General features: G+C 53.1%; 1 protein-coding gene across 2 annotated transcripts in view; it reads right to left on the bottom strand.

Moving 5' to 3' along the window:
* Nucleotides 1-12,439: 12,439 nt before the first annotated feature.
* The window catches only part of CDC42BPB (CDC42 binding protein kinase beta), a 97,103-nt gene continuing 87,728 nt past the window's right edge, over nucleotides 12,440-21,814 (bottom strand). For both annotated transcript variants that reach the window (XM_032839704.1, XM_032839705.1), the window contains 7 exons: nucleotides 20,194-20,291; nucleotides 20,024-20,108; nucleotides 19,798-19,915; nucleotides 19,599-19,716; nucleotides 18,321-18,426; nucleotides 18,165-18,235; nucleotides 12,440-13,032 (listed from right to left, as the gene is read on the bottom strand). In XM_032839704.1, the coding sequence (XP_032695595.1) occupies nucleotides 12,901-13,032; nucleotides 18,165-18,235; nucleotides 18,321-18,426; nucleotides 19,599-19,716; nucleotides 19,798-19,915; nucleotides 20,024-20,108; nucleotides 20,194-20,291 (728 nt within the window). In that variant the 3' untranslated portion in view covers nucleotides 12,440-12,900. The remainder of the gene's footprint in view (nucleotides 13,033-18,164; nucleotides 18,236-18,320; nucleotides 18,427-19,598; nucleotides 19,717-19,797; nucleotides 19,916-20,023; nucleotides 20,109-20,193; nucleotides 20,292-21,814) is intronic.

Genomic DNA, 21,814 nt, shown 5'->3' with positions numbered 1-21,814 from the left:
TCTATACCCAACATGGGGCTCGAACTCACAACCCAGAGATCAAGAATCAGATGTTCTACCGACTGAGCCAGCTGGGCATCCCTAGTATTTGGAAGTTGTCCCTTTAGTCCCCTTCACCAATTTCACCCACCCCACTTCTCCCCTTCCCTCTGGCAAACCACCAGTTTGTCCTTTGTATCTGTGAATCTGTTTCTGTTTGCTTGTTTGCTCTTTTTTTTTTTTTTGACTTTCAGATTCTAGATATACGTGAAATCCTATAGTATTTGTCTTCCTCTGACTTATTTCTCATAGCATAATACCCTCTAGTTCCATCCATGTTGCAAGTGGCAAGATTTCATTCTTTTTTCTGCCTGAGTAATCTTCCATTGTTTATACACACCACATCGTCTTTATCCATCCATCTGTGGACGCAGATATCCTGGCTATTGTAAATAATGCTGCAACAAACAGAGGAGCATAGATTTTTTTTTTTAAAAGAGTTTATTTATTCAACACAGAGACACAGTGAGAGAGGGAACACAGCAGGGGCAGTGGCAGAGGGAGAAACAGGCCTGGTTCTCTGTGGACTCTGGGACCACAACCACCACCAGAGGTGAAGACCGCTCACTTAACAACTGAGCCACCCAGGTGCCCCGAGAAGCGTAGATCTTTTCAAATTAATGTTTTCATTTTCTCTGAGTAAATACCCAGAAGTGGGATTAGTAGGTTATATGATATTTCTATTTTTTATTTTTTTGGAAAAGCCTACCTACTGTTTTCCACAGTGGCTGTACCAGCCTGCATTTCTACCAACAGTGCCCCAGGGTTCTCTTTTTTCCATGTCTACACCAACACTTGTTGTTTCTTGTCTTTTCAATACTAGCCATTCTGATAGGTAGGAAGTGATGATCTCATTGTGGTTTGGATTGACATTTCCCGGATGCTTAGTGGTGTTGAGCATCTTTTCATATATCTCTTGGCCATCTGTATGTCTTTATGGAAAAATGTTTACTTAGGTCCTCTGCCGATTTTTTAATTGGATTGTATGTATGTATACGTACATATTGTATATGAGTATTGCATATGTGTATATCGTGTGTGAATATACACACAAATGTATACAGACATGTACGTGCATACATACACTGAGCTGTAGGAGGGCTTTATGTACTTTGGATGTTAGTCCTTTATCAGATCTATTTGCAAATAGCCTCTCCCATATAGTAGTTGCCTTTGCATTTTGTTGCTGGTTTACTTTGCTGTGCAAAAACTTTTTAGTTTGATGTAGTGTCAAAATGTTTATTTTTGCTCTTGTTTCCGTTGCTTGGGAAGAGATCCAGAAAAATATTGCCAAGGGTGATGTCCAAGAGTTTACTGCCCATTTTCTTCTAGGATTCCTATGGTTTTAGGTCTCACATTTAGGTCTCTAATCCATTTTGAGTTCAATTTTGTGTATGGTGTAAAGTGTTGTAGTTGCATTCTTTTGCATGTTGCTTTCCAGCTGTCCCAGCACAGTATTTCCCTATTGTATATTCCTGCCTCCTTGGTCATAGATTAATTAACCACATGCACACGGGCTGAGTTTTGGTCTCGTGATCACGTTCCATCGATCTGTCGGGGTTTGTTTTGTTTTTGTTTTTGCCAGGACCATTCTGTTTTGATTACTACAGTTCTGTGATAATAGTTTGAAATCTGGAATTGTGATACATCCAGCTTATTCTTTCTCAAGATTTCTCTGGCTAGTTGGGGTCTTGTGGTTCCGTACAAGTTTTGGGATTATTTATTCTAGTTCTCTGAAAATACTTTTGGTGTTTTGATAGGGATGATTGCACTGACTCTGTAGACTGCTTTGGGTAATATGGACATTTTAACAATAGAATTTTTTCCAATCCACAGGCCTGGTGTATCTTTCCATTTATTTGTGTTGTCTTGTTTGTTTTTTCAATGTTGTATTGTTTTCAGAGTACAGTTATTTCACCTCTTTGGTTAAATGTCTTCCTGGGTATTTTATTCTTCAATTTCGAATGGGATTGTTTTCTTAATTTCTCTTTCTACTAGTTTGTTATTAGCATATAAAAACAGATTTCTTTATATTAATTGTGTATCCTGCAACTTGACTGACTTCATCCTGCAACTTGACTGAATTTATTCTAATAATATTTTGGTGGAGTCTTTACAGTTTTCTGTATATATTACATGTTTTCTCTCTATACTCTTATGTCCTCTAACAACAATAGTGATCTTTCACTTCTTTATCATTTTGGATGCCCTTAATTCCCTTTTCTTGTTTGATTGCTGTGTCTAGGACTTCCAGTACTATGTTGAATAGAAATGGTGAGTTGATATTTTTGTTTTGCTCCTGATCTTAGAAGAAAAACTTTGAGCTTTCCATCAGTTTTATGTTAGTTGTGGGTTTTTCAGATAAGGCCTTTATTAGGTTAAGGTATGTTCCTTCTATTACCTACTTCATTGAGAGTTCTATCCTGAATAGATGTTGAATTTTGTCAAATGCTTTCACTGCAGTTATTGAGATGATCGTATGACTTTTACCCTTAATTCTGTTACTACGGTGTAGCACACCGATTGTGTAGATTTTGAATCCTCTTTGCATCCCTGGTATAAATCCTGCTTGATTGTGGTGAATGATCCTTTTGATGTATCACTGAATTCAGTTTGCTGATATTTTGTCAAGGATTTTTGTATCTATGTTCATGAGAGTTGTCGACCTGTAATTTTGCTTTATTTGTAATATCTTTGCCTGGTTTGGTATCAGGGCAATGCTGGCTATTTTTTTGGAGCAGTTTGAGAAAAATAGGCATTAGCTCTTTCACGCGTTTGGTGGCATTTGTCTCTGAAGCCATCTGGTCCTAGACTTTGTTTTGGGGATTTTTACTGTTATTATGAATTCAATTTCATTACTTAGTAATCAGTCTGTTCAGATTTTCTCTTTCTTCCTGATTCAGTCTTGGAAGATTGTATGTTTCTAGGAATTTATCCATTTCTTCTAGGTTGTTCAGTTTGTTGGCGTGTAACTTTTCATGGTAGTCTCCTGTAATTCTTTATAGTTCTGTGGTGTTGGTTGTAACTTCTTTCATTGCAATTTTATTTATCTTTTCTTTCCTTGATGAGCTGTGCTAATAGCTGATCAATTGTTTTTCCAAAGAACCAGCTCTTAGTTTCATTAATCTTTTCCGTTGTTTAAACCTCTATTTCATTTATTTTTCCTCTGATGTTTATTACTTCCTTCCTTCTACGACCTTTGGGCTTAGTTTTTTCTTTTTCCAGTTCCTGTAAGTGTACAGGTATAGTGTCCCCATCTCTGGAGGTAAGCAGCAGTGCTAGAAACTTACCTCTTAGAGCTGCTTATGCTCTTTCCTGTAGATTTGGAGCTTTGTGTCTTCATTTTCATTTTCCTTCAAAGCATTTTTAAATTTCCTCTGATTTCTTCATTGAGCCATTGGTTGTTCAATAGCACATTGTTTAATCTCTACATATTTTTAAGTTTTCTTGTCACTGATTTCTAGTTTCCTACCATTGTGGTTAGAAAAGATGCTTGGTATGATTTAACCTTAAATGTATTGAGACTTGTTTTGTGGGCTACCATGTGGTCTATTCTGGGGGACAGGCCATGTGCACTTGAAAAATGTGTATCCTGTTGTTTTTGGATGGAATGTTCTGTATATATCTGTTAAGTCCATCTGGTCTAATGTGTGACTGCAGGTTAATGTGTCCTTATTGATTTTCTGTCTGGATGATCTATCCATTGATGTAAGTCAGTTGTTAAAGTGCCCTACTCTTATATTGCTGTCAGTTTCACCCTTTGTGTGTGTTAATATTAACTTCATGCTTTTACGTGCTCCTGTGTTGGGTGCATAAATATTTACAAGCACTTTTCCCTTCTGCTGGGTGGATCCCTTTATCCTCCGTCTACTTTGTCTGATGGAGTATTGTCACCCCAGCTGTTTGTTCCTCTTTGGTTACAGGGTCTTTTTCTATCCCTTCCCTTTCAGTCTGTGTGGGTCTTAGGTCTGAAGTGAGTTTCTTGTAGACAGCATTTGGGTGGGTCCTGTTTTTGTTTTCTTTTTAATCCTTTCTGCTTCCTCATGTATTTTGATTGGAGCATTTACATTTAAAGTAATCATTGATAGGTATGTAATTCCTGCCATTTTGTTAATTGTTTCCTGGTTGTTTTTGTAGTTCTTCTCTGGCTCTCTTCCCTTGTGATTTGATTGTTTTCTTTATGTTTAGATTCATTTCTATGTTTTGTATATCTATTATTTATTTTATTATTATTTATTTATTACTTATTTACATCTACTTCTGTGTATATATTATAGGTTCTTTGGTCTGGGATTACATGAGGCTCATATTTAACTGTCTGTGTCTATGGCATTCTGTTTTAAGTAGGTGGTTGTTTAGGTTCAAATCTATTCTCAAAGCACTACATTTCATCTCTTCTACCATTTTATGTTTTTGACATCCTATTATGTCTTTTTATTTAGTGCATACCTTAAGTAATTGTTGCAGAATTTAGTTGACTTTACTACCTTTTTTCTTAACCCTCATACTGACTTTTTATAAGTTTTATTTATTTGAATAATCTTTACACCCAACATGGGGCTTGAACTCATAACTAAGACTCACATGCTCTATGGAATGAGCCAACCAGGTGCTCCTGAATGCCTTTCATTTTGCTTGTCTGGGAAATTCTTTATCTCTCCTTCAATCCTGAATGTTAACTTTGTCAGAGAGTATCCTTGGTTATGTTTTTTTCTTTCAGCACTTTGAGTATATCATGGCACTGACTCTGGCCAGCAAAGTTTCTGCTGAAAATCAGCTGATAGTCTTAAAGGAGTTCCCTTATACATAACTAATTCCTTTTTTTGTTTCCTGCTTCATATTCTCTGTATCTTTAATTTTTGACATTTTAATTATAATATGCCTTGGTGTGGATCTCTTTGGATTCATCTTCTTTGGAGCTCTATATGCTTCCCGGATCTTGGTCTGTTTCCTTCCCCAGGTTAATGACGTTTTCAGTTATTATTTCTTGAAATAAGTTTTCTGCCCCTTTCTTCTTCTGTGATCTCTGTAATATGAATGTTAGTATACAGTATACTGGATGTTGTCCCAGAGGTTCCTTAAACTCTTATTTCTTTTCATTCTTTTTTCTTTTTGTTCTTCATTTTGGGTGATTTCCACTACCCTGTCTTTCTCATCTCTGATTCATTCTTCTGTATCCTCAAATCTGTTGCTAATTCCCTCTAGTGTATCTTCCATTTCTGTTTTCATATTCTTAAATTCTGACTGGTGCTTTCTCATATTTTCTACCTCTCTTTTTAAAAAGATTTTATTTCAGAGACAGAAAGGGAGAGAGGGCGTGTGAGCACAAGCATGAGAGAGGGGAAGGGCAGAGGGAGAAGCAGACACGTCGCTGAGCAGGGGGCCTGATGTGGGGCTTGATCCCAAGAACTGGGATGATCTGAGCCGAGGCAGACACTTAATCAACTGAGCCACCCAGGCGTCCCATATTTTCTATGTCTTTGTTGAAGTCTGCACTCTTGTTTCATTTAGTTATTTTTCTCAGGTTTTGTCTTGTTATTTTGTCTGAAACATACTCCTATGTCTGTTCATTTTGCCTGACTCTATGTATTAGGTAGTTCAGTTACTTCTCCCAGTGTTCAAGGTTTATGTAGGAAATGTCCTGTGTGGCCGAGAAGTGCAGTCCCTCCTGGCCACCAGTGCCAACGGCTCCAGGGGTGTCCCTTACGTGAACGGCATGTACCCTTGTGTTGTTGTGAAGCTGTGACTGCTGTGGGTGTGCCCGTGGGCAGGGGTGACCCCTGGTCTGGCTGGCCGGGCCTCCCTGCTGTGACTGCCCTGGTGCACTGGCAGGCTGGGTTATAATGCTCTCAGCTGTGGCCTCAACAAAACACAGGGTTGTGTGGGAACTTCGGAGGTGTACACCCTGTTGTTAACCATCTAGAGGGAGGATTTCATCTTTTAAAAGATTTTATTTATTTGACAGAGAGGCACAGCGAGAGAGGGAACACAAACAGGGGAAGTGGGAGAGGGAGAAGCAGGCTTCCCACTGAGCAGGGAGCCCGATGCAGGGCTCGATTCCAGGACTCTGGGATCATGACCTGAGCTGAAGGCAGATGCTTAACTGACTGAGCCACCCAGGTGCCCCTAGAGGGAGGATTTCAAAATGGCACTTGCCATCACTGGGGTCTACACAGAATGGACTAGGAAAAATGGCTGCTCCCAGTGTCTCTGTCCTGGGGAGATGCCCAGCTGTCTCTGCCCTCTCTGGCAGGCACTCCAAGATTTTATTTTTATTTTATTCTAATTTTTTTCAAGATTAATGAAAACATTAATTATGCCTATGCTATGCACATGTTTTATATGGTGTTTTCTGAGTCAAAGTCTGTGCATTAACCCTTTAAGGGCAGGCTTTCCTTTTCCTATAGTTCCACTGTTTTCTTGGACAGGACTCCCTGGTAGTTTGGGAATCCAGGTGTTTTGCGAGCTCCTCTGGATCTGGGCTGCCTGATGTGGGGCTCAAACCTCTCTCCTCAGGGAGAACATCTGTACTGTGAGATCTCTCCACTGTGGAGTACTGCCTCTGTGGGAGTGTGTTTTTTCCTTAGGCTGCGTTTCTGCCTTTTCTACTGCTCTCCTTGCTGTGCCTTGTTGTGGAGGCTCTGTTCACCCAGGGTCTGGGTCCCCATTACTGGGGATTATCCCAAATACAGTTGTAGATTGTTGTGTTCATGGGATGAGGTGAGCTCAGGACGGTACTATGCTGCCATCTTGAACTTTCTTCTTTCGATATTTGTCATTTGGACCCTTCAAACGGGACCTTCATTTAACCATGAGAAATCTGCATTGGTTGGAGGAGTTTCCTGTAAATTATCAGAGTCAGAGGTGACCTGTCTGCAGTGATGAGGGGTGTTGTCCGAGAGGGAGGAAGCAGGGTGTCCGGGAAAAGGTGACTGCAGCGAGGAGTTCTGGGAGGAGTGGTTAGGAAGAAGATTTCATAGGACTGGGACAATGGGCCGTAAGGTGGTGGGTGTTCAGGAGAGCCTCTACACAGGGCATGGGGATGGCTATGGGGGTCCCGGGACTGTCTCCTTGCTGCCCTTAGCCAAAGGCATGGTGGTGGGAATGGCTCATTTTGTGGTGTTATTTGAAGGCCCTTCCTCCTCACATATTAGAAAGAAAAATGGGAGCTAATAATTAGGATGTCCAAGGGCAGGAGGCGTCATTAAGCTTTTCTTTAAAGCCTCAAAGGTTATGTCATCTTGGTTTTTCCTAAATGATAGGGTCAGATTTGTTGATTTCTTTAGAAAACAAAGTTGGGTCCTAAGAGAAGTTCAGAATCCAATGCCACAGCCAACCAGTCTGAAAAAAAAAACCAAACTTGTAATTGGTGCTTGGTTTTAGGTTTGGGATGTTCAGGATACTACAAAAGCACATGAGCTTCTACATGAGTCCTTGTTCCAAGACCAGGTGCCCTAAATACTGAATCTGAGTTTGAGCAAACTGCCATTTTTCCTGGAAGACTTTCTGTTCTTTTAAGGCTAACGGTTTCTACAGGAGGCTGCTGTTCTCCTCCTGTCGGGAGACTTGGGAAAGGGGGCAGGGAAGCAAGTGCTGCACACACGGTACCAGGGGGAAGCCTCCAGAAAACCTTGTGTCACTAAGTCCTTTTGTAAGGTGTGTGAGCCCCTGGGGTGTGACTGCCTGAGGGTCCTGCCATCCTGCCCAGGGAAGCCGGGATCCCGGCTGGCCGCCGCCACAGAAATGCTGACACAGGCACTGGGTACGCTCTTTATGGCCAGACCCCGCTGTCGGTTGAGACGGAGGCGGACAAGGACAGGGTGGCGAGGGTCACAATGTTATTTTAGGGCTTGGAGCTCCCAGACGAACCTCCCTGCTCAGCTGCTGGGTTTTCTCACAGGTAGGATCAGGGTGTTGCGGGAGCTAGTGCAGGGGCAGTGAGGCCGGGGGCCTCTAGCGTTCTGTTATCCTGGTGCCCTGCAGGGTCTATTTATAGGGTATTGGTTTGTTCTGGGGAGAGGCTTTGCACGCTCTGCTTGGATCTCAGTGGGAGGTGTGATGTGGATTCTGTGGGGATCCGCTGAGGGTTTTGCCCATAACGGGCTGGTAGTTGATCCAAGTGGCCTTGGACTTGGTGGCAGGGATGGAGGAGACACAGCAAGGACATGAAAGGGTCACGTGACCCACCTAGTTGGCTATCTGGAGTGCTGCTGTCAAATTCCAGAATTACTTCCTCTTTCGGGAGAAATTCCAGCACTTTCTTGAAGAAATTTGGGCCCGGTAAGGGAATGGGGCCAAGGAACTAAGAAGAAAGTGTGAGTATCTCCTAGGGGGCCCAAGCAAGAGAGAAGAGGTTCACGACAGGACCTTGTCGAGGTTTGCTAGAGACCCCCATTATCTGAACGGATCTGGCTCTCCGAGGTGGGGCTCTTGGTGGTAGCGGTGCTGAGCACTGAGTGTCGCTCTCATGTCAGTTGGGACAGAGACTCATTCCCAGTGTTCAGGGCAGTAGAGAGGGACGGGAAGAGCCTCTGTAGTTCCTCGGAGCCCCGGCACAAGGGGTGGGAGGGACTAGAAAAGCCCGGTCAGAGAGTCGAAGGGGGCTGGGACTCTTCTTCTGTGTCCAACAGTCTTTTTTCCATGGCCTGGCCTCTTACGGTAATGGTGAAGGTCAGGAGGGTTTCGGTTCTGTTTAGGGGCCTCCGTTTGTCAGAGTTGGAAATTATGTGTCTTAGAAGTCCTGGTTTTAGTTGAGGCATGGAGGGCACAGGTGAGCGGGCTTGCTACATCAACTAGATCCACAGTGGACAAGTTTCCCATTTCGTCCTGGTCCTTTTAACTGAAACATCGGCCCAGTAACAAACACGGAGCTCAAGGCCACCTGGCTGGGGTGGGCGTCCGGGGCGGACGAAGCGATCTGCAGGCATCAGAACCGCCGGAGCAGGCTCGCAGGTGTTTAGCGTCAAGCCTGAACTTCGAGCAAGCAGCAGGCTTGGGAACAGCTTCGGTAATTGTGCTGCAAGTTTTCTAGGGATTCCCCAGGCTTCCTCGTCTGTTCCTCTGAATCCCTTCCAGGGTCTTCCCGTGGGCCACAAGCGTGTGAGCACCTGAGTGACCGCGTCCGAGAGACTGGGTTCAGAAGACTGAGTGACCGTGTTGCGTGTGTGCTCGAGTCTGCGAGGATCCCGAGTCCTTTCTCAGCTTTGACTCCGGGAACACGAGAGATTCGGGGCTTAGCTTTCAAGGGGCAGGTTCTAACGGATGCAGGGGTGGGGGGCGCTGGGGCAGAAGAGTTCATTCGGAGAGCACTGGAACGAGGGGGCGGGGGTGGCCCTGGAGGCAGGCAAGGCGGCTGGGAGGGGACACGGAGGCCTCAGAAGCCCTCGGAGGTCAGGCCGCTGTCTTCCGCCGCGGTTGGCTGAGGACGGGGTTTCGTCCGGTGCTGGGTGCGCTGGTGTTCCAGGGGCTCTTCCCCTCACGTTGTGTAAAATTGGAGCCACCGTCCTCTCCGATTCTGAGAAAGTGACTCTGGGGAGACTGAGGTTTCCCAAGTGACCACTGCGGCTCTCGACGGTCTCTGCTCAAGTCTGCCCTTGAAACACCTGCCTGAGGGGAGTCGCGGGTTTGAAGCAGGACGCTGGGGGCTCCGGAAGGAGCGCAGCTGGAGGTCTGCACCCCGCCCCGAGCGCGGCTGGCCCGCCCGCCCGCACACTCCAGGGCCGCCCGCACACTCCAGGGCCGGGGGATCCCTGCTCCCCAGCCTCACAGGCTGTTGCCAGGAGCGGGGCGGGGGGGGGGGGGTGTCTTCTCTGGAGCCTGCATTTGACACCACGTGCCAGGGACCTTGCAAATGGCAGTCATCTGCAGAAGGGCGGGTTTCCTCTGGGACGGCAGGGGAAGGGCATGGCGGGCTGCTCAGACTCGGCAAACCCACGGGCAGGCGAGTCTGGAGCCCAAAGGAGAGGAGCAGGATGCCCGCGGAAGGAGGAGGGAGCTGGCAGAGGCAGTCTGGAGTCAAAGTCTGTGGTGGGGACGGGGGATTCAGGGTGTGGGGGTCGCTGGCCGGCTGTTCCAGAATAACCTCCGCCGGCGCAGGCTTCTTGAGGAGGGACGAGGCGAGGCGCACGGGGGCCAAGCGGGAGCTGCCGGAGGCTCCGGCACCGCATCGGCCTCTGCGCCGGTTCCCACTGCCCAGGCCCCAGCTGAGCACCTGCGCTGCGGCGAAGACCCGGATGCTGTGGCTCTAGCCCCTCCCACGCACACACACAGCGGGGGGAGCTCCGGGCCTACGGAGTGTCTTTCCGGGCGGGCGGGGGCAGGTAGAGCCTCCGGCGTCCCCGCTGTCAGGCCCGGTGTTTGCGGGGGGCGGGGGGGGGCGTGGGTGTCCCGGTGGCAGCAGCGAGAAGGCGAGTCACATGGCATGTGTGACAGCGGCCGGGTCTGTGACCCCCGCCAGCACCCCCCACACCCAGGGCTGGGGCATGCCGGCTGTCGGCCTCTGTGGGCAGCAACTGAGCGCGGTGGGGACCTGTCACTTCGGGGCCCATGGCGCTCGGCAGTGTGAACCCCACCTGCTTCCGTGCCACCTGCTCTGCCGCTTCCGTAGGACACCCCGGTGCGCGCCGCTGGGATCTGCCGCCTGCACGTTATGGGCGCGGCCGGGGACCCTCGGCGATCGCGAGCTGGTCCCACATGGCGCCGGTCTCCGAGGAGCCCTGCTCCTCCGCTCCTCCATTGTTCCTAGCCGGTGGCTTTCACCTGGGTCTCTAAAAGGCTCCACCTGTGCCTGGCGTGGTCCCTGCTGCCCCGACACCCCAACCTTTCAGACCTGTGCCGTGTGGGGGGTGGTGGGACGTACAAAGCGAGGGGAGCAGATGGGAAGGCAGAGCTGGCGGTGGTGGCCCAGGGGCTGGTCCCTGAACATCCCCGCCACCGGGTGAGCAAGCTGCTCTCCAGACTTTGTTGTGGCCTCACAGGCCCCCTGCAGGCAAGGCTGTCACTGGCCCAGAGTTACCAAGGACACGGGGGCTCTTGGAACAACTACAACCCAACTCACATCGGGGGTGGCTGTCCACTGCTGCCGGAGTTCCGCAGCATCAGGGTGACTCCAGCCTGCCCCAGCCTGTCCTCTAGGGCCGCTGAGGGGCCAGCGTGCTTGTGTGTGGCCGGGGTCCCCCTGCTGCTCCAGGCGGCCCCACAGACTGGAGCCTCTCCCGCACGACTGCTCTTGCCTGACTCTTGCTCTGCCTTGCAGTGTCTCACGGGTGCCCCCCGACCCCCGCCCTGCCCGTGGCCCCTGAAGGCTTCTACTTCTCTCAGACTGAAACTCTAACCCAATTCTGGTGTCTGACTACCACGAGGCCTGGCAAGAGCACCTAGCCAGGGGGCCCCTCTCTCCCCGCAGTGGCCAAGCCCGCCCCTGCCTACCGTGTCCGGGTGCACCCCACCAGAAGCCCCATCACAGCCCTGGAGGGTCGGAGTCCCACTGGAAACCAGCTCCTGCCATGTGCAGACAGGTGCTTTTTGCAGGACCCCACGAAGCAAATGAGCAAGAATGGCGTCTGCAGGCAGGGGTTTCCAGCACCAGGTCCCCATTGGGACACAAGCAAGGAGACAAGTCATCACACTCAGACAAGCCACTGAGAACTTCAAAACTGCTGTCTTCTGCTTTATTGGCAGCTAAATTGTTCAAAAATGTTCTCACGATTCAATAATTACAAAGACTCAGACTTACATTAAAAAAGTAAAAACCAGAACCCCCGGCAGGTGCCAGACCCAGCAGAAGGCCCAGGGGGCGGCGGACAGCAGGCGCTGGGTGTGCGACACGCACAGGCAGGCCGTGGTGCCCGCATCACTCAGTGCCGACTCAAGGGAAGTGCACGTCTTCCACAGCGTCGCCAGAACGCGGACCAGCGGGAGAGCAGGGCAGAGCCCGTCCTGGGCCAGAGAGCAGCGCCGCCGGCTGGCCGGTTAATAAGCCTTTCACAGGACAGGGCACGAACCTGATTACTCAACACAGCAGCAAGGAAGGGGGAGAGTAAATCCACGGGCAGAGCCAAGGTGCAGGAGTGTTGGGCGAGTCTATGTGATGCATACGGGCACTAACCACAGGGCTCCATGCAGGGGCGGGGCGGCGGGGGGGTGTCCGGCGCCCGCAGCGGGGCTCCGGGGGTGCTGGCCCCCTCTTGCCCAGTGGCAGCTCGCCACGCCCACCTTCGCGGTGAGGCAGCAGCCGTGCGAGCGCAGGGACTTCACAGTAGTGAAACAGGTGACACTTGACGGCTGTGACCAGGAGTGGACGGACACACGGACACACACACACACACAGCCCAGGGCAGGGGTGGCTCCGGGGGCCTCTGGCCATGGCGACATGGTCGGCAGGAGGGCTGCAGCGGACTGTAATGGCTAAGCAAAGACGAAGGCCACCGGCTAACCTCCGCGTTCCTGTCTTCAAGATTCTAGGGCCACGGGGACTGAAACACAATTTCCTACGATTCTCTAAGGTCCTAGGGAGCAGGGAACAGGCTCGTCACGGAGGCTGCGCGGGGCCTGTGGGCTCACCACGCGGGAGGCCGGCATCCGCAGCTGGTTCCGGGCGGGGGAGGCGAGGTGCTGGTCCTTCCTGTGCAAACGGAATGGTGCTGTCCCACCGTGGTGCGGGTCAGTGGGTTGGGCCCACCACCACCAACCATGTGGCAGAAAACTGATCATTATTATAATAAAGATTTTTCTTTATCTCCATATCTACATAGTGAGTCTACGTTTCCTTGGACAACACTGGAGGGTCAGCTCAGTCTTGGCACTGGCACCGGAGGCCACCCACCCCAGCTCCCCGGCCCCACGGTGGCGAGGCCGGTGGCTTCAGGCGTCGTAGGCTGGCTGCTCCAGGCCTTCGAGGGGGAGCTGGCTCCTGTGCGGGGAGTTGGGGCTTGGGGGGCCGCTGGGGTTGGAGCTGTTTGATGGAGTCGAGTGTTTGGTCGAGTCGGAGTCAGGCTGTTAACACAAGGAGGGGGAGAGAGTAAGGATAACCGCCCCGGGCCTGTGGAGGTTGGGTGCAGCCCTCCAGACACGGGCACTGGTGGGATAAAGACGGGCCCGCTGCTGCCTCCTGTCTGGTTACGACAACACCCTGCGAGCATTTCACAGCGTCCTTCGGTGCGCCGGTGAAGCGATCACAAACCAAAGCCCAACCTGAAACCCACAAATAACTCCGCAATTACAGTTCCAAAAAGGAACGGGTAACTCTACAGCAAAGAAGCCAGACAGACTGAAGTCCGAGAAGGCGCTCTTTCATGATGATAAACTTTCTCAGCGTGATAAAAGGCCCACAGCTCACGTCACACTGAGTGGCGAAGTCACACCTTTCCCAGGAGCACGAGGCACAAACGAGATGCCCGCTCTCACCAGCGCTGTTCAACTCCAGCATAAATTTAACCAAAGAGGTGAGACATCTGACCACTGAAAGTAGAGAATACTGCGGCAGAAAGACGGCCTGAGCCATCTCATGACCGTGGATGGAAGACCCAGCATCGCGAGGATGGCAGTACGCCCCCAGAACAATGCACAGCCTCAGCACCGTCCCTACTGAAATTCCGACAGCTCTTTTTCCAGAAATGGGAAATGGCTGTCCTGTCCTCAAATTCATATGGAATTGCAAGGGGCCCAGAGCAGCCAAAACAATACTCTGAAAAAACTGGGAGGAACCGCACATCCCAAACCTACTCCTCCCAATGCATTAAAAAGCAACAGGACCCCAAAGGGCGTGGTGTTGCACTGGCACAGAGGACAGCAGAACAGAATCGAGTCCAGAAATAAATCTGTGCCACCACGGTCCACTGGCTTTTGGCAAGGGCGTCAAGGCACTTCGACGAGGGAAGGTGGCGCTGGATCTCCACCTTACAACGTAAGGAAAAAGAACTCCCAGTAGATCAATGACCCGAACGTGAAGGCGAAAACCGGAAAACGCAGAAGAAAACAAGAATAAACCTTCATGACCTTGGATTCAGCAATGAATTCTTAGTTATAACCTCAAAAGCACAACCAACAGAAGAAAAACGGTGGGGTATCACCCAAATTAGAAGCATCAGAGAACAGGATCAAGAAGGTGAGAACACAACCCACAGGAAGGGAGAAAACGCCTGCACCTCATGTCAGGGCCAAGTGTCCCGATAACACAACGCGCCGTTCAACCCCGTAACAAAAGACAACTCAATTTACAAAAACGGGCAAACGACTAGATGTTTCTCCGAAGGTACAGAAGCTGCCAGCAAGCGCAGGGAAACGAGGCTGGACATCAGCAGTCAGTAGGGAGATGCGAATCTAACCACAATGAGGTTGGTAACTTCACACCCAGCAGGATGGCTACTAAAAAAAGAAAAAAAGGAAAGGAAGGGTAAGCACTGACCAGGATGCGGAGAAATCGTCCCCTTCACGCTTTGCCGGCAGGAGCGTGAAATGGCGCAGCTGTCGTGGGAAACACTGACGGCTCTTCAGAAAGTGAACCGTCCTCCGTGGCTGGATGCGCAGACATGAGGACGCGCCCGCACGACCGCGGGTCCGCACGTGGTCTTCTCCGCGCTACTCGCAGCAGCCAGAGCTAGGTCCAGCCCACGTGTCCACCGGGGACAAGGAGGATGTAAAACGGGGGACACCGGACGCCTGCCGCAATGTCAGTGAACCTGGAGGCCTTCACGCTAAGCGAAGGAGGCCAGACTCGGGAGGCGGCGCAGACGTCCGAGACGGGCACACCCGCAGAGGCAGAACAAGGATGTGCCACGGCCGTGGGCGGCGGAAGGGAGGAAGGGGGAAGACGCTGGGTCGGGGTGGGGTGGGTTTTGGGGCAATGGAACTACTTTGGCCTTTAGCTGGTGGTTGCGCAACTCTGTGAATTTACTGAACAGCCACGGAACTGTTCACTTTAGAGTGGCACGAACTCCACTCACATTCCTCCCAGAGTGTGAACACACGAGAGCGGTGTGGGACAAACGGGTGCCCCGGGGGGTACGCTAGCGCCCTCGGGGGGTCCCCTATCCACTGTGCGGCAGGCTGGCCTGGGACTTCTAACCTGAACCCCGAGAGGAGGCAACGTTGGAAAGACGGAGGACCAGCTCCAGGGTCAAGGGGACCGAAGCAACGTGGTGAGACCGGGGGCTGGGGAAGCGGAGAGGAGGGGCCCAGTCCACCCCCGACCGACACAGTTCGGAGAAGTGTGCGGGTGCACGCACAGGCACATGCTTACACACACTCATCTGCCAGTCCCTGGGGAGAACGCCATGGGGCCTCCTTACTGTTCTCCAAGATCTCGGACAAGCCTCGCCCGAGGGGCGTTCTGCACGAGGGCTGTACTTTCATAAATTCAACGTCATGAGAGAGAAAGGCTGGACCCAGACTAGAGGCAGGACGACAGAACCCACGGGTGCTCCTTAACTGGACTCTGGCTTTCAGAGCGGCCAGGCCCTGGGCGTGAACGGTCCCCGGGAGACACCGAGGTGCGAGGCGAGCCCTGCCGGGGAGGAGGGGGGCTGCACCCTCAGGAGACGCGCTCAACACCAGGCTGGGGCTCTGGTGAGGCCACACCTTCCCTTCTGCTGGGGGTTCCCCCACAGACCCAACCGGGAGAGGCAGGTCACGTACAGCTCACGTGGGACGCTTACTCTGGTGTTCTTGCAACTTTTCTGAAGGTTCAAAACTTTCAAAATACACAGCTGAGGGGAAAAAAGTAAAATAAGAGAAAAAACCAAGACCTACCTCTAGAGGCGGCAGCGTTCGGCGGTTCTGAGGGTGTTCTACGAAACCTTCCCGGAAAGAAAACGGGTACGTTATGGCTACTAAGGGCTGAGTCAGAACTGAGCTCAGTACAGCTCTGAGAACAAAGGCGGCCGAGGTCAGCCCAGGGCACGAGCTCTACTGATGAACATGGTCAACCGAAGGACCCCAGACCGTATCTACTCCGAGAAACAACAAATCGCGACCAGGGAGCACTAACTCTCAGGAGGCAAGGCCGCGCCCTCCGACACAAACAGGCGGGAGAGAAATCCCGGGAAGGTGGGGTTTCAAAGGGAAACCTTTGATGAAAGCACCTGACCGACACCCACCACCCCTGCCTTAGCCTGGTGAGACGCTGGCCAGAAAGGATGGAGGTGTGTGTCTTCCTGGAGTCTGGGGGGGGGGCACGGAGCCCGGGGCATCAGCAGGCCAAACCTCTGCTCTCAGGAGGCCCCCCAGTGTGCTGAGCGAGGTGACACCACCTCTGCACCCCCACCCTCTCCCAAGGTCCAAGAGACAGAACTCTAAGGCCATCAACCAAACACAAGTACCAATCAGAACTCACCAAGGTAGGGGGACACTGAAGGGCCCAGAGTCGCCAGCCAGAACCACCAGGTATGCGGCGGAAGATTGTGGTCCATTCACAATGGCAACAAAACCCTCCAGATTCATAAGAATCCCTTACCACAAACATGCACTACCTGTAGGAGGGACACCAGCAACTAGAGAGACACTCCATGTTCCCACACAGGAAAGGTCAAGATGGTGGGCATCCCCCAAATTAATCTATGAATCAGTGTAATCGTAACGAAAAGCTCAACACAATTTTTACTTTTTTTTTTTACCGCGAAGCCAATAAGCTGGTTTTAAAATTTGGGGTGGGGGGGGCGGTGCCTGGCTGGCTCGGCCGACGAGCACGGGACTCCTGATCCCAAGGTCATGGTTTCAAGCCCCACACTGGGTGTAGATGTTATTTAATAGATACACTTAAAAGAAATAAAATTTATTTGCGTAAAATAAAAACAGCTAAGAAACTGTTACAGAGAAGGAACAGAGATTTCTTTGCCTGATCTCCCACAGGCGGCGCGGACAGACTATCCAGAAACAGAAACACGTCAACAAAGGGGTTTAACATGCTAAAAAGACAACATTTCAAGTTGGAGGGAAAGAAATGGCATGGGGCCAGGGCGCCATCCACTTTCGAAATAAGTCCGCTCAGGTCCTTGCCTACAAACATACTCTCGGAGTCAGGACACTCTCTGGCAAACAAACATCACGAAGGCATGACGCACCAGAAGGAAACCTCGCTGAACTCAAGAGATGTGAGAACGTCTGTCCACCTTAGCTGAATGAGACAGACGGGACTGCGTGAGAACCAGCGTCTGCAACGGACCACGTTCACAGTGAGAAAAGAGCTTCCAGGAATGAGGGAGGGGCGAAGGTGCGCAGCTGGGCCTGGAGGAAGCACGGCCGGCCCACGCGGGCAGTGACCGTGGACCTGAGAGAGCAGCCCGGCAGGAAGACCAGCAGCGGCCTCTCCTGTTCTGCCCCAGGTGGGGCTCCCAGGGAGCCACGGGGCAGGGTGTGGGGCTCCCTAGTGCACGGAGGCTGGTGAGCACGGGCTCCCGCACTGTCCCCACTGCCCCCAGCGAGCGTAAGGCCACACCACCACGGCACGGTCCGGGGTGCCCAAGGAACAGCAGAGCCATGCTGGCCCCGCAGGCCCCGATCCCGAACAGCCATCAGAGAACGGGGGAGACAGGCCGGCGTGGAAGCCTCTCGCACCCACACCAGGCCACCGGCACACCCGACCGAACGCAGCTACCAGGAGTTCCATGCGAGCGCGCAGGAGGACACAGACGGTCTAGAAGGGCGAAGCTGGCTGGGCTTTTCTCGGAAAGGCGTCCACTTCTCAGTCATCCAGCAGGGAGCCCCTACTTGTCAGTGCCCGGGAGGCTTCTGTGGCCCTCCCAAGCCCCCAGCACCTGGAGGGTCCAGGCCCTCGGGAGCAGAGCCCGGAAGGGGGCCTGGTTCCAGAGGCCTTGGTCTGACTGAGGAACATGCTGGTCAGGCCACTGCCTGGGGACAGGATCCCACATCCCTCTCCCACCAGGCTCACGGCCACAGAGCCTGTGCTGTCCCATCCCCCAGCGGCGCCGGGGGGTAACACTCAGGTCAGCCTGTCACTAGGCCGCTCTTCCTTCGGTGACCAGGCCGCACCCCGGCCCCTTCTTTCCCGGGCCTGCTGGGCCCCACAAGGCTGGTCCAGGCGGGGTGAAGCGGCAGTCACCACTCGGATTCTCCCCCACGGGAGGAGCTGCAGACCCTCAGTGGCGCCCCTGGAACAAGGCAAGTCTCACCTCTTTGTCAAAGTCCTGGTCAGGATCGGACATACTCCTAAGAGGCACAGCCACTCCGGGCTCCGACCCCCCTATGGAACAAGGACAGCTGCCATCTTAGGGAAAAGAGTCCAGAGCCCCGGCAGGCCAGGCCCCCACTCTTGGACACCCTGGTACCTGATGAGGGCCATGAGATGTAGGGCTTGTTCCTGGGTGGAGGCTGCCGAGACAGGCTGGGGGGAGCAGGGCCAGGCCTTTCCTCCTGGGAGGGGGGTACAGCGCTCTGGGTGGAGAGAAAGGTAGTGAGCAGGCTTGGGGCGCCCAGGCAGACAGCAGGGCTGAAGCACGTCTGGGCCCCAGCCCAACTGCAAGCCAGGCCCCACAGACCACAGCCGGGGGCCCGAGACCTCGCTCCATGGACAGAGGCACCAGACTAATTTTGAGCTAAGAATTGAGAAGAATGACTTTAGGCAAAGTCAAATCTTAGCTCATGTTTTTTTTTTTTTTTTAAATTAACATATAATGTATTATTTGCCCCAGGGGTACAGCTCTGTGAATCGTCAGGCTTACACACTTCACAGTGCTCACTATAGCACACACCCTCCCTAGTGTCCATTCTCCAGCCACCCCATACCTCCTACCCCTGCCCCTCCAGCAACCCTCAGTTTGTTTTCCGAGATTAAGAGTCTCTTATGGTTTGCCTCCCTCTCTGGTCTCATCTGGTTTCATTTTTTCCCCTCCCTTCCCTTATGATCCTGTCTTGTTTCTCAAATTCCTCGCATCAGTGAAATCGTATGGTAACTGTCTTTCTCTGACTGACTTCGCTCAGCCTAATACCCTCTGTTCCACCCATGTCATTGCAAATGGCAAGATTTTGCGTTTTTTTGATGGCTGCGAAGCAGTCCGTGGTGTGTGTGGGTGTGTGTGTGTCTGTGCGTGTCCCACAGCATCTTTATCCATTCATCTGCGGATGGACGTCTGGGCTCCTTCCACTGTTTGGCTGTTGTGGACGTTGCTGCTATGAACATGGGGGTGCACGTGCCCCTTCGGGTCACTACATCTGTATCTCTGGGGTAAATATCCAGTAGTGCAACTGCTGGGTCACAGGGTCTAGCTCACGTTTTTAAGTGAAAAGCTCCGCTACCTGCTTGTACGAAGATGTTCCCGAGAAGTCATTTTTGACAGCTTGTTTCCCCACAAAACACTAACAGCCTGAAATGGTGACTGACACCAGCCGAGCGTAAACGCCCGTGTGGTTAGAGACCCGCAGATGAACCACAGCCAGCTCCGCAGTGAGGCGCCGCGGGATTCGTCCAAGATGCGGTGGGGCAGGGGCTCCGGCTGCTCTGCACGCGGGGCAGCCGGGTAGCCTAGGCTGGTGGACCGAAGGGCCTGCAGCCCCGCCCCGCCCCGCCCCCGGCCCCGCCCCCGCCCCACCCCGCCAACCCCGCTCACCAGAGGCAAGTCCATGAGCACCTGCATGCCGTCACCGGGGCCCATGTGGGCCACGTGGTTGAAGTTGGTGGGGTTGGATATCATTTTGGATCTCAACTCTGGGTCTCTAAGCATCTCTCTGAGGAAAAGTGGAAAGCGTTGCAGACTCCGGAAAACGCCGCGGGCCCCCCGCCCTGCCCCTCCCCGCCCGGGCGCTCACCGCCGCTGCTGCAGCCGCTCCTCCTCCGGCACCTTGAAGACGAAGCGCCTCTTGCTCCTGGTCCGGAGCATCTGCTTCTTGCTGTTATCAGACGTGTCGGGCACGTTGAGGGCCGTTCCTGCGGGAGGGGGACGAGCCCTGCGGTTCCGTGCGGCCCCCGTGCGGGCGACCCGCGGGCCCCGCCGCCCCCTCCCCGCGCCCCCCAGCCCCGCGGGCAGAGCCTCACCCGCGAACTTGCTCTTGAAGTAGATCAGGCGGGGAGGCTCGCAGCTGAGGAGGTTGAGGGAGCCGTCGGAGCTCAGCGGCCGAATCTGCGGGCGAAGGCAGAGGGAGGGGAGCGGCGTGCAGGGCTGCGGCGCGCGGGAGGGGGCCGACCCGTGCCGCCCGGGGCCTTACCCTCCGCAGGCCGATGGTCTGGACCCACTCCATGGTGCGCACGTCGAACACGTCCACGCCGTACTCGCTGTACACCGTGACGTGAGAGGGGCTGCAACCTGGCGCGGAGGGGGCAGGCGGGTGAGCCAGCCGCGCCCCCGCGCCCCCCGGCGCCCCCGTCCCTCGGGCCGCGCCGCCCTCAGCTCAGGGGCGCAACCAGCTCGAAGGCAGGAACTCGCACGTGCCCACCCTAGAAGGACCCTTCGCTCCCAAGGTCCCCGAACACAGGGCCCGCCTGGGCCCGCGCAGCGCCTTCCACACACGGTGCAGGTGGTGAGCAGCCGTGCGGGGAGCCGGCTGCCCCTTCGCTTCCTCCCGCAACCGGTGTGGAAACCAGCGCTTTAGGCTCAACATGCCTGGAACTGAGGTGGGGACGAGCGCTCTGTTTGGAGGCAAATTCCTTTAAGAGATGCAGAAAGTCAGATTTCTCAGTGAACCCTTAAAATCTCCAAACAAAACTGCTGCTCAGCTCTGGGGCAACCACCCGCCCTGCCTCGGCCCAGCTAACCCACTGGCTGGCTCTCTCGGGGACAGGGCCCTCCGGTGCTCTGGTCTCAACACACCCGGGACCAGTTTCCTGTGAGAAGCCCTGGGGCGTGGGGTGGGAGAACGACATTCCCCCCTCGTCCGGAGTGACAGGACACTGCCGGGTGTGGACAGGTACACGGGCCCATCTGGCATTTGAGGCTTGAGGGGACAGTCCCCACCTTCAGAAGTGCAGTAAGACTGAACCTCGGGGGAAGGAGAGCAGGTCGCGGGAGAGGGCCGGCCCAGGAGGGCGAGGCAGGGCGAGGCCGGCGGTGGGGTCCCCAGCGCCGCCCCGCAGCAGCTGGCAGAGATGGGCGTGCGCCCCGGCCCTTCTGCCTTCCAGGCTCGAGTTACTCTCTCGTGTCACGCGTCACTGACTGAAGATGAACCTTTGAAAGGCTTCTCCTGCTGTGCTGCCGTCACCGTCCCGGTGCGCGGTCAGCCCCCCTCTCTTGAACACAAACGGGCAGATGAAGGAGCCTTTAGGAAGCAGCCGAGAGGCTGGAACTAGCCAACGCCCGCCACAGAGGGGACACGCACCACAACTCCCCGCGGGAGCTCTCAGAGAACCGTCCTCTACACGGAGGCCCCCGGCATGGGGGGGTCCCTCTGCGAGGAACCAAGAGGCGTGTGTGGCTTGTTGATCAACTGAGGCATCGCTGTCTAAAGAAAACTGTAAATGAAAACATCAACACCGGTGGCGAGAGGACGGGCTGGGGAGCCTGACGGATGTGCGTTCGAGTCTGGCTCCACCGTGTGGCCCACGTGGGACGCCCGTGCCTCCCTACGTGACTGGGACGGGTGAGGACACACGCAAATGCGCAGCACGGGCGTGGAACAAGGAGGCAAGTTTTCGTTCTCCAGCCTGAACTTAGCGCGTCGCTTCTCACCCACTCACAAACGGATGGGGGTGTGTGGTGTGCACGCGTGGGGAGTGGGAACCAGGAGGGCCAACACAGGAGAGCATGAGGTGCGCGGGCCAGCCACACAGCCAGGATGCCGAAAACATCACACGCAGTGACCTTTCCACAATAAACTTCCCAAAACTTAGGGT

The sequence above is a fragment of the Lontra canadensis genome, unplaced genomic scaffold (assembly GCF_010015895.1).
Source record: "Lontra canadensis isolate GAN:19392208 unplaced genomic scaffold, GSC_riverotter_1.0 scaffold108, whole genome shotgun sequence".
In the NCBI taxonomy this organism is placed as follows: domain Eukaryota; kingdom Metazoa; phylum Chordata; class Mammalia; order Carnivora; family Mustelidae; genus Lontra; species Lontra canadensis.
The sequence above is the reverse complement of the archived record's forward strand: the minus strand, read 5'-3'. Positions and strand labels throughout refer to the sequence as shown.